This window comes from Hyaena hyaena, unplaced genomic scaffold (assembly GCF_003009895.1).
Source record: "Hyaena hyaena isolate Hyena2069 unplaced genomic scaffold, ASM300989v1 scaffold_0, whole genome shotgun sequence".
Lineage (NCBI taxonomy): Eukaryota > Metazoa > Chordata > Mammalia > Carnivora > Hyaenidae > Hyaena > Hyaena hyaena.
In genome coordinates this window covers 4,659,872-4,678,388 of record NW_024080632.1, presented here as the reverse complement: position 1 = coordinate 4,678,388, position 18,517 = coordinate 4,659,872, and the positions used below count along the sequence as shown (strand labels likewise).

The following is an 18,517-nucleotide window of genomic DNA, read 5'->3' as shown; positions in this document are numbered from 1 at the left end:
TGGATACTATTTAAGTAAAAAACGAATACTATTTAAGTAAAAAATGAAAAGTTTTATCATATGTTTCCTTCATATCAGTAGTTGCTAGGACTTGAGTTTTTTGCTGTTAGGTTTATAGTATTGTCTATCCTGGCCTCTCTCGTTTTGTTTTTCATGATCTAAGATTCATCTTGGGTAGGAGGGAGCACCTGGGTGGCTCAGTCAGTTAAGCATCCGACTCTTGGTTTCCACTTAAGTCATGATCTCACAGTTTGTGGGTTCGGGCCCTGAGGCATTGGTGCAGAGCCAGCTTGGGATTCTCTCTCAAAAATAAAATTTTTTCTTAAGAATCATCTTAGGGAATTTAGAAAATAGAAAAACACCCCACACTAACCCCATGCCTGGTAGAGGAGTACTAAGTAAACATCAAATGGATGAATGCTGGCATTTGTTGATCTGTTCTCTCACAGTAGGAGTGTAGGGTTTTACATTTGCCATCTGAACAGTATTAGAAGCATCTCTCCACTGGTGCCTCCTCCAAGATGCTGGCAACTTTTGAAATCATTTGATTATCTTTGAAAACCACAATAACGAGACATTCACATTCAGCTTCCCCCATATTTGAGGGGAGACAATTTTGCAGACCTCCCATCAAATGAGCAGACCTCCCAACACTCCGCTCTCCTATCCAGAAAGTCAAGTCTAGAACCTTCCCCCAGTGGAAGGCAAAACTCTCCAGGGTGCAGGGCTGGAGGCCCTCAGTGCACATCACCCACCCCTCCCGCAGAACACTCAGCACCACACTGTGAACTTATCGTAGAATAGATTTATTTACCTGAAACCATGTCTGTGCGATGCTTGTTGCTATACCAGCACAGAAATAAACAACTGATCTCTATTTACAGTCTAAAGTCAAACATGCGTTGTGATAAATTGACATTTAGCATTTTATTAAGATAAATGCATCACAATATTCGTATTGCACCAACATCTGTCTACTGCTTCTGATTTCATTAAATAAGTTACATTTAATACAGTGCAAAATAGCTGTTTGCACACTCAAGAAAATAACAAGTTATGAACTGGAGGCCTACGTTTTTACCTTTCAACACCTGCAGTGTTTTCAATAAATTTATAAATAAGCAAACTGTACAGGGCCAATTAAAAAGTAGCATGTTTAAATGACACCATAGAGAAATCTAGCTACTTACAACTGAAGGCATGCATTACAATAGAATATTGTACATTTATATAAGCTATGACATTTTGCACAGAGAAATATGGAGATTTGGCTGATGGCTTCTAAGTTCTTAGATAAGGTTCAAAACCTCAGTCTTCTTGCAGCAAAGAAACCAAAGTCCGCTGGAGAGGCTTTCTGATTCATTAAGCTAAATTGTACATTTGTAATTATTATTTTCATTTAAAAGCTAAACCCCGTTGGTAATACACGTTTCCTCCACATAACACACAATGAGTTGGGGACTTTTTTCTACTTTTCTTTTTCCCCCAACATCAATCATGCAGAGGGCTGGTAGATGTGTTGCTAAAAACGCACATGCACGCAACCGAACACCCTTATATTTCTGCAAAATGGTTTAGGAAGCGGTTACTCCAGTATTGCTGAAAAGGAAAGAGAGAGGAAATCAGAGTTATGAAATATGGGGAGGAAATGTTAGAATAACCATTTAAGATTAACAGTGACAAGGAATAGTGAAAAGGAATATTCAGTTTAAGATTTCAAGACCAGCATTTCTGATTCACCGTCCCTGAGGTACTGCCTGCCCTGGGCAGCAGCCAGAAGCACTGGCTTGGTACGGACCCTTCGTGTTGTCTGGCTACAGAGCATAGGCCATCCCCGCTCATGGAAGAACCCCACCAGGCAGACACAGAGTCGCTTCAGACAAGGGCAACGGGCAAGAGGAAGAAGAGTTCTCAGTTAGCAGTGCAGACGGTAAGGAGGGTGACACACAGGCGAGCAGTGAGGCTGAGTGCGAAGCCTCTACCTTCCCTTTCTCCCCACACCCCTCCCTGTGGCTGGCTGCACGGTGGTGGCTTTGACAAGATTGGTGGTTACATTAGAAAGGCAATGGCTGATTTGGCTGACTTAGCTCATGGGTGCTGCAGACTGTTCCGGCCCTGGTCAGGGGGAGGCGTTTTTTACAGACACTGAGCTAATGCTTGTGGTCTCATATGCCCAAGGTCTGCCACCTCAAGGACATTCACGGAGCCGAGGTCCCCATTTGAGGGTGATGTGGTAGCAACTGCTTGCAGGGAGGCTGGCGCTCACCCTGCTGGTCTGGGAGCTCACGCAGCTCTCCACAGAACGCGTCACCTGCGCCGTGCAGATGAGCGGCCGGAGGACCTGTGACGTTGCCATCGTTTAGCTAAAGCCCTAACCAAGAAGCCATGCAAGGCCTACCTGCCCGTCGGTGAGAACACGAACAAGTTCTGATGGATCTGAAAAGGACACCAGTACTGATGGCGGCAAAAGCAGAGGCCACCTGGGAACTTCCTGCAAATGCTGGGTGAGGATGGGTCTGGGCACCTGGCCCTCACTGCGGGGAGGCCTGAGGCCCAGGATGCATCCACAACAGTACGTTGCTGATGTGGCAAAGCCTGAAGCAGAGGTCACAAGGGGATGCTCCTAGCTGCCTGGGCTGAGGAAAGCGGGTGCCTAAACTGCCTCCAGGCTGCATGAGCCTGAAGCTGAGAAACCACAAGGGAACAGCTGGCCCAGGCCGACTTGTGTTTGGAGCAGCAAACATTTAACCTCTAAAGGCTACTACTTCAAGGAACCGAGTCAGGAAAAGCTGACTATTGGGTAAGTTTGGTTTCCATTGAGTAGCACACCACCCAGCAAGCTCAGACATCCTGTTTTGGTTTGCAGCCAAGGCACACTCTTCGCATTTGATCATGTTTTAGGCCTCAGGATGCCAAAATTGGCAAAATCCACCCTCCTCCTGGTTATATGCTCTGCCAAACCAACCAACCTCCCTTTCTCAGAGGCCTCATGGATGTTAGGCTGGGACTTCCTTCCCCTTACACTCGGACCTGGCAAGCTGGCAGCACCCTGCCCTGCTTGATGATCCCCACTAAGTCTCCCCCAAACTTGAAGCCTTTACATCACATCTTCTGGCTGGTCGCAGAACCTTCAAAGGAACACTCGGGGCCTCATGGACTAGACTGGTCGCTAGCAAAGCCATGCCCTAAATAACTCTGCTTTAACGTACCCTGGAGAGAGAGAGAGGACAAGTCCCAGCTGTAAAGGATAGGACCCAGAAGGTAAAGAGAGGTGGCCTACCTGAGACCAACCTATGGATGCATGAACTGGCTGGTTCAACTATTTGCTTTCACTAAATTTTTGTTTTTTAATGAACCAGGTAGCAAGGTTCTGGGACAAATCCTTGTGGCTGGTAAAGACCAAGGAAGCACAGGTTTTTGAGAATCCACATCTAGGCATTACCAAAGGCAGCCTTCCCTCAGCCTGTTAAGTCGGACCAAAGCAGAGCATGGAGCCTATCGATGTCACACCTTGCGCCAGCTAACCTCCCCCTCCCCCCCGTGTGCACGGGTACCACACATCGTTCACTTGCTGCTCTCAGAGACTGTCACAGAGCACAGCAGTGCATGACACAAGGAGCTTTTTCGTTAGTGTCACAGAGCTAGCTCACTCGGTGGCAGTCACCTTTAGGCTAAAGCATCTGGATTTCAGGGAATACTCACGTTAGTTGATGGATGTTGGAAGGCATTGGAGGAAAACACCATAGTTAGGACAGTTAATGGCTTACACACTGTTGGTAAGACTGATCTCGAACATGCGCATTTATCATAGTAACATGGTGTTGGTTAGTGCCACGTTCAAATAAAAATAGTTCTATACAATATGTTCAATTGATCATGTGCTATTTACAGATTTTACAAAAACATACGCACACGCGCGCGCGCGCACACACACACACACACACACCTGCCCTTACGTTCTCTACACCAGGCTAAAACAGGCCAGCAGAAACTTGCATAAGAAGTATCACAGATGACAACTGGTACATATATATGAATCCCTACGACTACCTATGCAGCAGAACAGGATCCTTCTTCCCCTCGAGCACAGTAAAGCTAAAGGTCTGAGCTAAGAACTTAAGAGAAAATTGGACACATCTGTCAGATAGTTCAAGCTAAGCCACTTAAAAGTTAAAAACAAGACAGTTATTTTTCTGTCCATTTAAAATGTTTTATTTTCCTTTTTAAACTAGATTGTGAAGTGCCACTGAAATAGGCAATGTTGGCAAAACAATGTCTGTTACAATAAAATACATTAGACATTTAAATAAATAACCTTAAAAACTATATGGGGGGACATGAACCCAGTCGATTGAATCTGGAACAATGTTTTCTGCACAAGCGAGAACAGGCATACCTCTTGTTAAGACTGATGTAAACAGAACCATCGAAACCCTACAGGAGAAGCAGCCGAGCAGGGCTGGGAGTGGGGGGTGGGGGTGGAAGTGAATGGGGGGCCAAAGTGGGGTGAGGGGAGTGGCAAACCAAAAATACTGACTGAGGTAGCAGTACTCTGCTCAGTGCAGAAAAATTGGCTTATGAATAAAAATTAGACTGTGATCTCAGATTAAATCCAGATGATCATGCAGAAGACACAATACATGCTCTTTAGTTTTAGAAAAAAACCACACACATTCATTTCCTAAAATCTGCTGCCAATTAATTTGCTGACAATGTCTGCTGGCTCAACTATTTTTTTATACAAGGATGAGTATTAAACAGAACACTGTACATGCTTTTTCATCTACAAAAAAATATTTGCATAAAATAGTGTTAGTTCTCTGTACATGTCAATGGACACTTTAATTATGTGTATAAAAAAGGAAAATCTTGCCCCACTGGAGTCAGAAAAAGCAAAACAAAATCTAGAGTATGAAATCTCCTTCACCAGCCAATATGTTCATGTGAAAATTCAGCAGAAATAGACAGTTGCTTTAAACAATAAAAAAATTAATTGATTAAGTTAAACATCTTCTTTATGTAAAACTGTCAGTCAAGACCAAAACATATCACTAAAGTTAGTGTCTGTGCTATAGACCCAGATCACCAGGGGCATTATGAGCAGCACAAACGGCCAGGAAATCCCATCGGTGCATGCCGAGAACGAGCAGGATTTGGTGGCAGGCTGCACACACTCTTTACCAGGTTCCAGGTAGTTGCGGGCCACAAACTTGAGTGTCTCGTCCATTAGAATCACAGGCAAGGAGATTTTCAGCACCATCAGCCACTGGGTCAAGTTCAGTGGTGTGATCTGGAAAATAAGCTGAAATACAAAGAAGCTTTGTCAAGCTCCCAAACTTGCAGGACAGGCAGGTAGGCCCCAGCTCGGTCCCGGTCCCACCACTGCTTACTGGCAAAGGTTCCACGTAGAGGATGAGGAAATGGAGCGACATGGACAGGCAGATGGAGCCCACGAGCCAGATGTTCTCCCAAGGGGGCATCCTCAGCAGAGACTGGTTTTCAGATAAGCTGCAGAACAAAGAGAGGGATATGAAACATGCCCACCCAAAAGGCAAACACCTTTGTGACAAGTGACAAAAGAATGTTTGAGGATATGCTTCACTAGGACAGCAGCTAACCTGGCATTGCCCACTGACCCAATTCTTTTGAGTGAAGTTTTTACTGTGGCAAAATTAAGGAAGAACGTTCCAATGTAGGACAAACTTCCAATTTTAAATCTAGGCTTCAGCACAGATGATTTCAGTTCAGTGGACTCCAAGATGCTCTCAATTGCCCTTGACGCTTAACGCGATTTTGTAATTTCCATTTCTGTCAAGGGCTTAATTGGATGATACCATTTATCTCACTGCTAAAGGGCGAGAGCACCTTCCCTGTGGGCACTGGCATATAGGGACGCTGAAGTCCCTATTTTTGGCCTTTGCTGTCTCATAAGGAACGTGTAGTTAAGCACTCCCACTACTTCCTGGAGGTGATGACGACTTAAGCTTTTAAAACCGGTGCTGCTTGTTCTCTTTTCTTTCTGGGAGGGAGGAGCTTTCCTGTCATCCTCCATCAAGCAGGACACATAGTTCCCCAGGGCCCTGGCTGGGGGAGCTCTAGCCCCAGTCCGTGGAGGACTCACTGACCTGTTCAGGGCGTTACACATCTCTATGGTTACTAGAACAGACAGCGCCATTGTCATCGGGTACGGGGACTCAAAGATTGCACAATCCACTCCTTCAAAGTCCGGGTTGTCATCTTTACACTGTAGGAAGTGGCTCTGCAACAAACGCCCAATCAAGTTCCTGATCAGCGAAGTCCATTGCCAAGGTCCACGCACCAGTAACACAGATCTCGGAACAAAGACCCACCCGAGATCTCAATCCACCTACCAGAGAAGCCCTGATCTTTCAGAATAATCTTAGATGCAACTGTTTATTATTTGTGCATTAAGATTATTTGGTAGACACCAAAACCACAAAAACTCAAGGACAATCTTAAGCTTCGCCTCTAAGGTACAGGAAAGAAAGGTGGATACGTACCAGCTGGTAGAAGGACACCCTCGGACCCCCGTCGGCAGCAATGAACCACCACGCAGCAGCACCCACAGTAGCAGCGCCAACATAACCTGGAACAGACACAGGCAGGGTTTGGCGCCCACAGCTTTTACTGCAGGTGTGCCTTGCAGGCCGATCCCCCCCAGAGATGAGACCTGGTATGTTGATGGTACTGGAGAGCTTTGCTGCCACTAGCAATTACTCGTATCAGCCCAAGAAGCTAGATGGAGGGCTTCTGCAACGAGAGGGGTGTCTGGTACCGAAAAACCAGGCAACTTGTGTTCTGGAGTTTGTGAGAAAAAGGACCTACTGGAACTGGCAGGACCTTGACAACAGCCATACCTTCTGTAACTGGTGGCAGGTACATGTCCTCCACAGAAGACCTTGCTGTACTGGACCAGATTACACCACCCAGGACTTTTAGGTGGGAATACTGTCAGAGCAGTTAGTGCAGAACACAGGCAACGTGTCAAAACCCAGAGCTGATTCTAGGACCACCTTGCCTCCCAACCAATCAGTTTTGAACTGAACAAGTTTACTACAAAGAAACAGGGTAGTAGAGAACCCAGAAACTGGACACTGTGAAGATGGTGGCAGCACCCACTGCCAAGACACAGGCGCATGGGGATGAAGCAGCTCTATACACACAGATGTGGCAATTCCCAACAAACAGGGAGAGACAGAACAAGGAGACAGGGTTCAGCACACAGGTTGTATAAGGCACGCCAACACTTGTGAAAATACACACATGGAACAGATCTATTTGCTGGACTTATTTCTGGGAGGGCACAAGAGAAACCCAGTGTTGCAGGGCAATTAACTGACTGGCTGAGAACCTTCTCAGCCATGAATTTTAAATCATGTAAACGTATTAAAACAAAACCAAAACACCTTCCTATGGAACCCCAGGGAAGTCATTTAAACTCTCTGGGCCTCACTTTCCTAAACTCTAAAGTGGGGGACAAGAACCAGCAGCCGGGCTAGGAGCATGAAGTCTACAGAGACCACTTATTTAGAAGAACGTGACCTGTGGCCAGGGGTCCTGTGTGTTCACCAACCTCTGCAGATAAATGCACATCATCCTTCTCTCCTTAGGGGGGAGCAGGGCTTAGTTTCATAGCTTGGGAATGTAAGGCCTGACCCTGACTCACCCGTATATCCCTTTGCCCTTAGGTTAAATCTGAACACCTCATTCACAAAGGTCTAAGGGATGATAAGGATGCTAAAACAAGGGACTAACTTTCCCGTAAACCGGACATAATTTATTAAACTCCATTTTTTGCTACCCTAATAAGGGATGAATTTACAAAATTTTGGCTTTTGAAGATTACATTTAAAAATCAATAATATAAAAAAAAACCTGTACTTACAGCCAATAGCCAGGTAACGGAAAAAGAGCCATCCGCTGATCAGTGGTTCCTTTGGGTTCCGGGGTGGTTTGTTCATGATGTCCAGATCGGGTGGGTTAAACCCCAGTGCGGTGGCAGGCAGGCCATCTGTCACCAGATTGACCCAGAGCAGCTGGACAGGAATTAAAGCCTCAGGAAATCCAAGGGCTGCGGTCAGGAAAATACTGTTTCCACCCAAAGAAAGAGAAAGACCCCAAATTATTTTTTGCCCCTATTTAAATAGCATTAGGACCCTCTCCTCCTCCCTCAATTAATGGACAACAACAACAACTGCTTGAAATAACTTTTTTCAGCCATCATCAAACATTCAGTATACCTAATTTCGAGTTAAAGTAAAATGTCAGAAGGCCATAGTTGAACTCATTTCTATGTTCCAAGGCATCCTTCACTTCTCAGGGCAGCAGCCACAGACAGCCCTCCCGCGGGCCAGATGAACCTCTATGGTCCTTCCTCTTGCCGGGCCCTCCCTCCTGGCTGCTGCCATATAAAGAACAAATCTGGAAAACCGGTCATCCCAAGCCAATTTTAGAAAAAAGACTACAAGTGATCTTTCGCAGGGACTCACCAGACGACTTCCCCCACGTTTGAAGAGATGAGGTAGCGGATAAACTGCTTCATGTTGTTGTAAATCGCCCGCCCCTCCTCGACAGCAGCCACGATGGTGGAGAAGTTGTCGTCGGCCAGGACCATCTCAGAGGCCGTTTTAGCCACTGCCGTGCCAGAGCCCATGGCGATGCCAATCTCCGATTTCTTCAGGGCAGGAGCATCATTCACACCATCCCCTGTCTGAAAGGAAACGTGAGGACTGGTTTTTGCACACCTGCCACCACCTCACACACACCCCAACGAAGGCTTTGCTGTCCTGAAGCAAGGGCAACAAATGGAGCCCTGGACCTCTGGGCACAGTCAGAGAATTTTCAGTTTTACAAACTGGCATCAAAAAATGCACTTCACCTAGGAAACGTACAATTGCCAAATGAGCTTACCGAAAAGACTTCGGAGGGAAGTGGCACAAAGGGGACTTCAATTTCAGCTGTATTATTTTTTACCAAACAACACAAAACCACCCATCTGGCAGTCAAGATTGAAGCACATGTATCACACAAATTTCAAGTAGAATAGATGCACTATTCTAGGAAACTAGAACATGCCATTGACAAAGGTCAGAAATATGCAAAAATACTAAATATTGTCTACAGATACACAACTGTCATTCCCATTGATGTTTTTAAACTTTTACTGAACACCCAACATTGTATTCAGAAAAGTGGTTCCCTCTGGGAGAAGAGAGGAAGGAAGAACACCTGTTAATAACAGGTTTCAAATAACACCTTTTAAAAAAGTTTCACAGACCAGCAACAGAAAGCAAACACTCCACAATGTGAATTTGTCTTGCTGAAGAATCACACAGGGGAAGAATCCTGGAAATGCCTCAACAGGCAGCTCTTACTGTTTTATCAGTACATCTAATTTCAGAAAAGGTTATCCTAAGATTTGGGATAGAAAACAGAGGAGTTCTATCCTGAATCGACTTTTAGAAAACTTGAGATAACATATACACTTCAACTAAGACAAGACTAGATATCACTAAATATGTCCCTGTGACTGATTCAGAAAGCATACTTCTACATTGTAAACCAGTCTAGAATCTTCCCTGAAGGTAATAATACAGAGCATGCCAATTACTGCTTAACAGAACCCTAGAGAAACAGCCCTGATCATGACAAAAATCAAGATATTCTGAGTTTGGGAGCTGTTATGTAAAATATTAACAGTCAAAATTACAACCTGCTGTATCTGTGTAGCATGAGTCCAAAGGTACTCACCATAGCTGTAATCTCATCAAAAGACTGAAGAAACTCTACAATTTTTGACTTGTGGGAAGGCTCAACTCGAGCAAAACAGCGGGCATTCAAGCAGGCATCTCTCTGGGCTGAAGGATTGAGCTCATCAAACTCCCGACCCGTAAAAGCCTTTGACGTCACATCCTCATCCTGCCCAAAGATGCCAATGCGGCGACAGATGGCCACAGCAGTGCCTTTGTTGTCCCCTGTGATCATGATGACCCGGATGCCCGCTTGACGGCAAAGTTTCACAGAAGAGGCCACTTCAATTCTTGGAGGATCCAGCATGCCCACACAGCCAACGAAAGTCAGATTGGTCTATAGCAAAAGAATCAATATACGTTACAACAAGAAGTTCTAGTTTTTCCCCTAAGGCAAAACAAAGACCAATTATACATAAAGAGCAAAGGCTTCTCCATTTTCCTATGGTAAACTCTGTAAACTCTGTAACTCTGTGACTCTTATCTAAGATTAACATTCATACAAATATAAATCCAATGAGGAATAGTATTACTTCCAATGAACGAGAAAGGATTAAAAACACCATTACCTTCTTAAACCAAATCATCCTTTAACTTTCATGATGGTAATATTCTGAAAGTAGGTAAAAAACATACTAAGGAGTAAGAGGATTTTGATATTGGCCACTCTTGTGGCCCAGGGGACCAGTTCTTCCTTATTCCTCTTGGTCAATGCTTCAGGAAGTCACACACCCAGAATTAAAGGGTTCTGCCATGAGCAGAAGAGTAGAAAAAAATCTCTCAACTTGGATATTTTGACCTCTGGTAACTAATGAATGTTTAAAAAAATATTCCCAATTTTTAAAACATCTTAATTAAGAGTAGCAAAATAGGTTTTACAAGTTTACTTTCCTACCTCGAAAGCAACAGCCTGTATTAAACTGTTAACTAGGCATGCTGGAAGCAGCACGCTGAATTGGAATGGTGGGGCATTTGGCCTGCAGAAAAACAAATAACCACACCTCTTGGCAAAATCAAGACTCATTTGACCTTTTACTGAAGGAGCGCTGTTTGAACACAATGAGTGTGCAGGGTGTGGGGGAAGGAACATTTCGTTAGCTAACCTCGTATTTGATAAAGTTGGCAGAGTCCTCAAGGTTCATTTCTTCTCTTCTCAGTGGGTTGTCGTGAGTGGCCAGAGCCAGGCACCGCAGTGTGTCGCTGCCACTACCCCATTCCCGGATGACAGACATGACCTTCTGTTTGACTCCAGAGGTCATAGGGAGTTTAGTACTTCCAACCCGAATGTGGGTGCACCTGTCAATGACACCTTCGGGAGCACCCTGGAAATGTTACAGATTTAGATCAGCAATTGTACTTACTGGGCTCACACAGGATCCTAATCCTGGTAAGAACATCTCGACCGCAATCTGCGTGTTGTACTTGCCTTCACAAACATTTTGCTCATTGATGTCCGGCTCGGTTTGTTTGGTGTACAATAAACCGACATTGATTTTCTATCGCGTGAAAACTCGAGAGTAAATTCTTTTTTCATCAACTGCTTTATGACCTAAAAAGAGAACACGCATGGAATACGACTGGACAACAAATTCTGAGTATTTTTCACTTGGTCAACAAATGTTCACTAAGCACCTATTCTGTGACAGGTGCTGGGGGTTTAGCCATGGACAGTGACCAAGTTCTCACCCTTATGGAGCTTACACTTGCCCTCTCATTTGGGAAAGACACACTAGAACGTAAATGCAGATATAGTAAGTGCTATAGAGAAAAAAAATTTTAAATAAGGAAGGGAGATAGAAAATTTGTGTACGTATAGACTGCAATTTTACATAAAGTGGTTAGAAGAAGTCTGCGCTTGAGTAAAAATGTGAAGGATGTGTGAGCTAAGAGAGCCAAAGTGCAGCCTTGTCATGACCTGGCAATGTTCAAGGAGCCTCCAGGCCATACAGCTGGAAGAGCTTGCAAGAAAAAGAGAAGCGTAATGGCAGAGGGTGGGTGTGGGAGGACGGTGGGCAGGTTGCAGGATCTTGAAAGTCATTTTAAGGCATGTGGCTTTTATACCAAGTCCAAGTGGGAAGACGACGGAGGGTTTCAGGCCCTGGCAGTTAAGAGTTAGCTGAAGGGGGACAAGGCACACCACTTAGTACAGATCACCCAAGAGATGGCAGCTGTGGACAGAAATGGTTGGTCCACAGCACTAGTGCTCCACAGAAGTGTCCACTGGGATGGGAATGTTCTATCAGAGCTGTTCATGCAGCTGTCCTATGTGGCTACTAAGCACTTGAAGAGTGGTGTTCTCGTTATTCTAAATAGCTTTAGGGAGCCAGCACACTGACCAGAAGAGCTGATGGAAGTAACTGCAGGCAGAAAAGACTGAGGACTGGACCCTGGGGCTTCCCCACCAAGGGTGGGGAACTCCCAGTCAAGGAGTTGGCAGAGGGATGGAAAGGAGGGGAATAAGTGAAGGCATGTTTCACAGAGGGAGAGACTGACAACTTATGTAAATGAGGACTTTTCATGACCCTTTGGATTCAGACACTATTGAGTTGTGTACACAACCATGTCACCTACAACATACACTGCATCCTTTTTTTTAAATTAAAAACAAATTTCAATGTCTTTTTTTTTTTTTGAGAGACAGAACACAAGTAGGGGAGGGGTAGAGAAAGAGGGAGACACAGAATTCAAAACAGGTTCCAAGCTCTGAGCTGTCAGCACAGAGCCTGATGTGGGCTTGAACCCACAAACTGTGAGATCATGACCTGACCCAAAGTCGGATGCTTAACTGACTGACCCGCCCAGATGCCCTACACTATCCTTTCTAAGTTTTATACCTTTGATTTCTTGGACTGGGGCTGCTGGTACAGTACTGAATAGAAACATGGAGAGCAGAAAATTTTCTGTTGCTACTAAGTATGACATTAGCACAGGCTCTGTGAAAATATACCATCAACTTGAAGTCAGGTTTGTCGATTTTTTTTTTTTTTTTTTTTATAGTTTGACAGAGAGCGTGCGCATAAATGAGTAAGGGAGGGGGAGAGAATCACAAGCAGGCTCCACACTCTATTTCATAAACTGAGATCATGACTTGAGTCGAAATCAAGAGTCAGAAGCTTAACCAACTGGGCCACCTAGATGCTCGAGATTTGCAGTTTTTATCATGAACACAAACTTTATCAGATGCATTTTGCATTTACTTAAATGATCTTAAGGTTTTCTGTCTTTATTCGATTACGTGAATTATACTGATGTTCTCCCACCCCCCACTCAGATACAAAGCTAATAACTACAGAAATCCTTAAGAACCTCAGCATGCACTGTGGGCAGTGACGAGTGGACGGATGTCTGTGGAGTCCCCGCCAGGCTGGGTGGACTACCGCTATTCTCTCAGCCAGAGCTGCCTTGAGCAGAAAAAGACCATCACTGAATTCTGTATTACCTGACTTCTATGTATTTATGTATTTAGTTTCCATTAAGCATTTTCACTAAATGCTCTAGAAAGACACAAGGAATGTGTCGTGATTCTAAGGTGTGGTTCTAGGCACCAGATACATTCTGGGTGGAGCGAAGAACATAGCTATTTCTAACAGAATCAGGATGGCCCATTAGGCCCTAAAAAGCTGGGTCCTGCCCACTTTGCCTCTGAACTACAATCGGTTCCTGCTTTCTTGAGGCTGGAGACTGGCATGAGTTCGGATCTAGGAATTTTTGGTGAAGGACTCCCCCATGACAGTAATTTCTAATCTCCTCGCTCAGCTGCTGACAAAAATAATGAGGCAAAGGCAGCCACGGATCAAGAAATGGCTTAGTTTGCAGACAAGAGAATAGACAGCCTTGCCCTTACATGTGGTCATCATGACAGTTAATGCACTGCTTGTAAGCTCCATACTACTTGTTTCCCTGCATCGAGTAGTTCCAGGTCTAGAATCAAACAGTTATAACCCTCAGTCTCTGTGAAGCTGAGTCTTCAGGTTGCCTCGGAGGGACTTAGTCAAACCAACCAATAATAGAGCTGTCAGACAATGTGGCTTTGCAAGGATCAGCCCCCATCCTTTAGCCGCCCCAGCTCACTGCCAGTGTAGGAGTGAGGGCTCTGAAATGGAGAGCAGGACATCTCCCATTTTATGGAAGCCACATGCTGGGGTAGGATGCCACAGGAGCTGGCCGGAACCTCGTGACTGTGAGATTGCTGGTGGTGGAGTGTGGATCATGTCACAGCAGGGAGAGCCTTAATTCTGGTGTGAGCTTTGTTTTCTCAGAATAGTATAAAGGAGATAAAATGGTGCATAGAGAGGGTGCTAGAGAAGGAGTCCAGATCTGCCTCACCCTGTGAAACTACGCTTATCACTGAAGGCCTTGGTTTCCCTTCCCGTGAATGCCAGACTGGACTGGAGGTACCCTTTCACAACCTGATATTTTCTGTGCTCCTCAAAATGCTTAAAGAACTTGACTGGAGGAGCATCTGGGCAGCTCCGTCAGTTTAAGTGTCTGACTTCGGATCAGGTTGTGATCTCACGGTTCGTGAGTTCACATTCTGCACTGGGCTCTGCACTGGCAGCGTAGAGACCACTTGGGATACTCTCTCCTTTTCTCTCTCCCCTCCACAGATTGCGCACATGCTCGCTCTCTCTCACAAAATAAACTTAAAAAAAAAAAAAAGAACTTGACTGGAGTGTGCTTGAGAAAATCAGAAAAGTGAAACACAAGAATCATTAAAACAGCTACTTTGAGAAATTTTACTGGAAAAGAACCAAGAGTGCTAAAGGGAGAAATAAAAAAAGAAAGTTTTCAGATAAAAAGCATACTACTCTGTCCTGTGCCGACGAAGATCCAGTAGAGATGGAAAACGATAGCGCAGGAGAAAGAAGCTGGGACTTGCAGCACGAGGGGCAGCTGCGCTCTGACAGGATCAAGGCCAGGCTGCCCGCAGCGCCATGGGAGGAGGCAGACTTTACATACAGGTGCAGAGGCTGCCTGTGGAAATTATCTAGTGATTGCTTCTATTTTCTTGTCAGACAAGTAGCCAGATCATTGCACCAGAGAGAATGTGGGGAAGGGGATGCTGCCAGTTTGAGGAGAAAGTATGAATCTCCCTAGTTGCCTAAGTGGGGGGAGCGGGGGGGTGGGGGAAGTAAAGGGGCTCGAATAGGCGCAGAAGTGAAGGGCAGCACGAACAACACTCCAAGCTTCAATACTGACCGAGTTGCAGGCGTTTGCTCGTTCTATTTTAGAAAGACCCTTCAATTCGGTATCAAATACATTCATCTTCTCTACTAGGCAAGTGAGAGCAGTCTCTGTAGCTTCTCCAACTTTTTCATACACACCCTTCGCCTGTATTGGTTAAAAAGCATAAAGTGAAAAAGTAGTAAGTTTTTTTATCAATAAAGACTTCCCATCAGAGGAGAGTTTGTCCTTCATTGCACCATTATTATCGGGGCTGTTTTTATCCTATTCTGGAGCAAATGAAGCAGACAATTAAAAATATACTCAAAGCCATTTTATCTTATGCTAATAACTAGGTTTTTTATCTCCTTTAACTATGAGAAGCCAATAGTTAGTATTAATTCAAACAGAGCTTTCAAATAGTATGTGAAATTGTGTGTTATTTATCATTCTACAGAGTTCACATTCAGGTTCTGATGGAGACTGGTTTCTTTGAAAAACCAGTGGGTTACTGTGTAAGTAAAAAGGGAAGGAAAAAAAGGTTTTCTACTGTTTAAATTTTATATTATTTTATCATCATCATCATCAACAAAACAGCCCTCTAAACCTCAGCTTGTCCTCAAGGATATACCACCACCCATCTTCAGAAGAAACAAGATCAGTACCCTATACTTTCAAGAAAACATTTCCTATCCTAGGCTTGCTTCATTTTTGGTAGCCACACTATAAGCAGAAGAGAACATCACATACATCCTAACTCTTGGTTTTAAAGCGACTGCAACACTCAGAGGAGACATGTGTATGTGTTGCCGAAGCGAGCACAACACTGAGCGGATGTAGGAAAGGCTCTCAGCTTTCTTTGTCTAGGTCACGCTGGCTAGGATAAGATGGAAAGAGGAAATAAAATCAGGAACCCCTACTTTCCAGAGGAAGGCAGGCTGGATCTGCATTCCACCCACCCCACCCTTGAGCCAGAAGAGCCTGGTCCACTTTCTCATTTGTGAGGAGCCTTACCTCATTGTAATCCAATGCAGAATCATTACAAAGAGCACAAATCGTTGCCAATTCCACAAGACCGTCATATTGATGACATTTCACTGGTTTATCATCTTTATGCCTATCAAAAGAAGAATACTTTTAAAGCACAATGTGGTCATCTCCATTGATTTTTATTTAATTTGAAATATAATTTTGTGGACAACAGCCTGTCAAGTATTCAAAAGAATGTGAGTGATGGCTCTTAGAAATCTGATGCCGGAGACAAAAGAATGTGTCTTTGACATCAGGAATCAATCAGTAAAGACCAGAAGTTCTTAGTTAATGAACTTCTTCCACCACTGGTATCAATACAGAACAAACCCCAGCTGAAAAATTAGATTCCAAAGCCAAGCTAAATAAAAATGAAAAAGCCACTGACTTCTAACCTGTTTTCCTTTCAAAATGTATATTATATTTTTAAAAAATGTACTACTCAGAAAACTGACATGAGCCATATTTACAAAATTTTTAGACACACTGCAAATCTATACAAGTGCCAAACTGCCACAATGAATCTTTTAAACGATAAGGCGGGTTACTCACACTTCTCCAATAGGTGCATATGTTGACCCAGTTATGGTAAACTCATTAAGGGAACAAGTATCCCCTTCAACCTTGTCCAGAATGAACATCTACAGGGGAAAAAAAAAAAAGCATCCGTGTTTAAAATATGCTAGAGAAAACCAGTATCTCCTAAGACAAAAAGCATTTCTCAGAGTAGAAAATTTTAATGAAACTTATATGAATTGAAGCTCAGTATCAGACTGTCCCTTAGTCCAACTAGACGCTATTTAGGATTGCCTCCCAGTCCATCCAGAGTCTGAAAAACAGTATCACTAAGGTGCTGAATAAATACAAGCAGCAGGGGCACCAAAGACACAGAAGACAACCCACAGGAAATCTAAGTTATGAGGACTCTGGGCCAGTCAATTCCAAAGACGCAGCAGTAGTCTTCAGAGGACTCAGAATTCCCAATTTCAAATGGCTGGCTGAGAAAGTAATATTAGGCAGTCCTGACTGAAGCTAATAGTATAAGCCTGGGAAGAATGAACTCCCATCCCATTTCAGAGCTGCGTAAACATTCCCTGAGTAAAATAAGACAAATCACTTCTCTCCTCCCACCCACTTATTTTTATTGTGGCGACAGCTCATTTTCTATGAAGCTGCAGAACTCCATGTGTACAGTAAGGAGCCTACAGAACTGACTGAACTGTTGTCACCAAGGCAACATAGACAGGATTATGCTTAGGAAAGGATTCTTAATTTTATAGAACAACGTGACATGAGCTAGTTTCCTAAAGACCAGGGTGTTCCCCCCCCCCCCCCGCTTGGTTTGCTTTTCAATCATAATTTAGAAGCCCAGTTTCGAAGGCTCAGATTTACTCATGTTTTCATGCAAATTGAAACTCTAACTCCTCATAAAACATAGAACAAAAACACAAAGTGCTACTTCAACTATACTTTATTATGCCCAAATCCCTCTGAAATATGAACAATTAAGAACATGATCAGGGGTGGCTGGGTGGCTCAACGAGTTGTCTGATTTGATTTCAGCTCAGGTCATGATCTTGCCATTTGTGGGAATAAGCCCTGCAGTCCAGCTCTGCACTCATAGCTCAGAGCCTGCTTGGGATTTTCTCCCCTTACCCATCCCCCTATGCCCTCTATCTCTGTCAAAACAAGTAAAATAAAATTAAATTTAAAAAAAGAAAAGAAAAAGAAAGAAAATGGGGCACCTAGGTGGTTCAGTTGGTTAAGTGTCTGACTTCAACTCAGGTCATGATCTCACTGCTTAGGAGTTCAAACCCCGTGTCGGGCTCTGCTGACAGCTCAGAGCCTGGAGCCTGCTCCAGATTCTGTGTCTCCCCTTCTTTCTGCCCCTTCCCTGCCGGCACTCTGTCTCTCTCTCTCTCAAAAATAATAAACATTGAGAGGGAGGGAGGCAAACCCTAAGAGACTCTTAAATTCGAAGAACAAACCGAGGGCTGATGGAGGGTGGGGGAGAGGGGAAAGTGGGTGAGGTGGTGGGCACTGAGGAGGGCACTTGTTGGGATGAGCACTGAGTGGTGTATGGAAACCAATTTGAAAATACATCATATAAAAAAATAATAAACAATTTTTTTAAAAGAATAAAATCAAACCATTTACAATAAATTTAAAATTACTAAACTCAGGTTTAAAAGAGCCATGTAGTGTGCTTTAAAGTAACTTTTCAGAGCATCTCAACTCATATTCAGTAACAAAATCAGTTCATGCTTGGGGCGCCTGGGTGGCTCAGTTGGCTAAGCATCCGACTTCGGCTCAGGTCATGGTATCACAGTTCGTGGGTTTGAGCCCCGCATCAGGCTCTGTGCTGACAGCTAGCTCAGAGCCTTAGGGCCTGTTTCAGATTCTGTGTCTCCCTCTCTCTCTGACCCTCCTCTCCTCATGCTGTCTCTCAGAAATAAAACATTAAAAAAAAAAAAATCAGTGCATACAGGTTTTAAAATAACTTTTTTAGGGGCGCCTGGGTGGCTTAGTCGGTTAACCGTCTGACTTTCACTTAG

At 44.1% G+C, this 18,517-nt stretch overlaps 1 protein-coding gene and 1 long non-coding RNA gene across 3 annotated transcripts in view; one reads left to right on the top strand and one right to left on the bottom strand.

Annotated features, from left to right (window-relative positions):
• Positions 1 to 785: 785 nt before the first annotated feature.
• ATP2A2 (ATPase sarcoplasmic/endoplasmic reticulum Ca2+ transporting 2) overlaps positions 786 to 18,517 on the bottom strand; it is a 59,963-nt gene continuing 42,231 nt past the window's right edge. The window contains exons 9-21 of one of the 2 annotated variants that reach the window (XM_039245169.1): positions 16,515 to 16,603; positions 15,948 to 16,050; positions 14,970 to 15,101; positions 11,197 to 11,319; positions 10,874 to 11,092; positions 9,772 to 10,107; positions 8,511 to 8,731; positions 7,907 to 8,109; positions 6,522 to 6,607; positions 6,126 to 6,259; positions 5,391 to 5,508; positions 5,182 to 5,302; positions 786 to 1,599 (exon numbers count right to left, since the gene is read on the bottom strand). In XM_039245169.1, the coding sequence (XP_039101100.1) occupies positions 1,586 to 1,599; positions 5,182 to 5,302; positions 5,391 to 5,508; positions 6,126 to 6,259; positions 6,522 to 6,607; positions 7,907 to 8,109; positions 8,511 to 8,731; positions 9,772 to 10,107; positions 10,874 to 11,092; positions 11,197 to 11,319; positions 14,970 to 15,101; positions 15,948 to 16,050; positions 16,515 to 16,603 (1,899 nt within the window). In that variant the 3' untranslated portion in view covers positions 786 to 1,585. Of the gene's footprint in view, positions 1,600 to 3,702; positions 5,303 to 5,390; positions 5,509 to 6,125; positions 6,260 to 6,521; positions 6,608 to 7,906; positions 8,110 to 8,510; positions 8,732 to 9,771; positions 10,108 to 10,873; positions 11,093 to 11,196; positions 11,320 to 14,969; positions 15,102 to 15,947; positions 16,051 to 16,514; positions 16,604 to 18,517 lie in introns of both variants that reach the window. The other variant, XR_005530588.1, reaches the window with a different exon arrangement.
• On the top strand, positions 1,547 to 4,326 carry LOC120240958. Its single transcript, XR_005530849.1, has 2 exons — positions 1,547 to 1,930; positions 2,179 to 4,326. It is a non-coding gene; the product is annotated as an uncharacterized LOC120240958 (long non-coding RNA).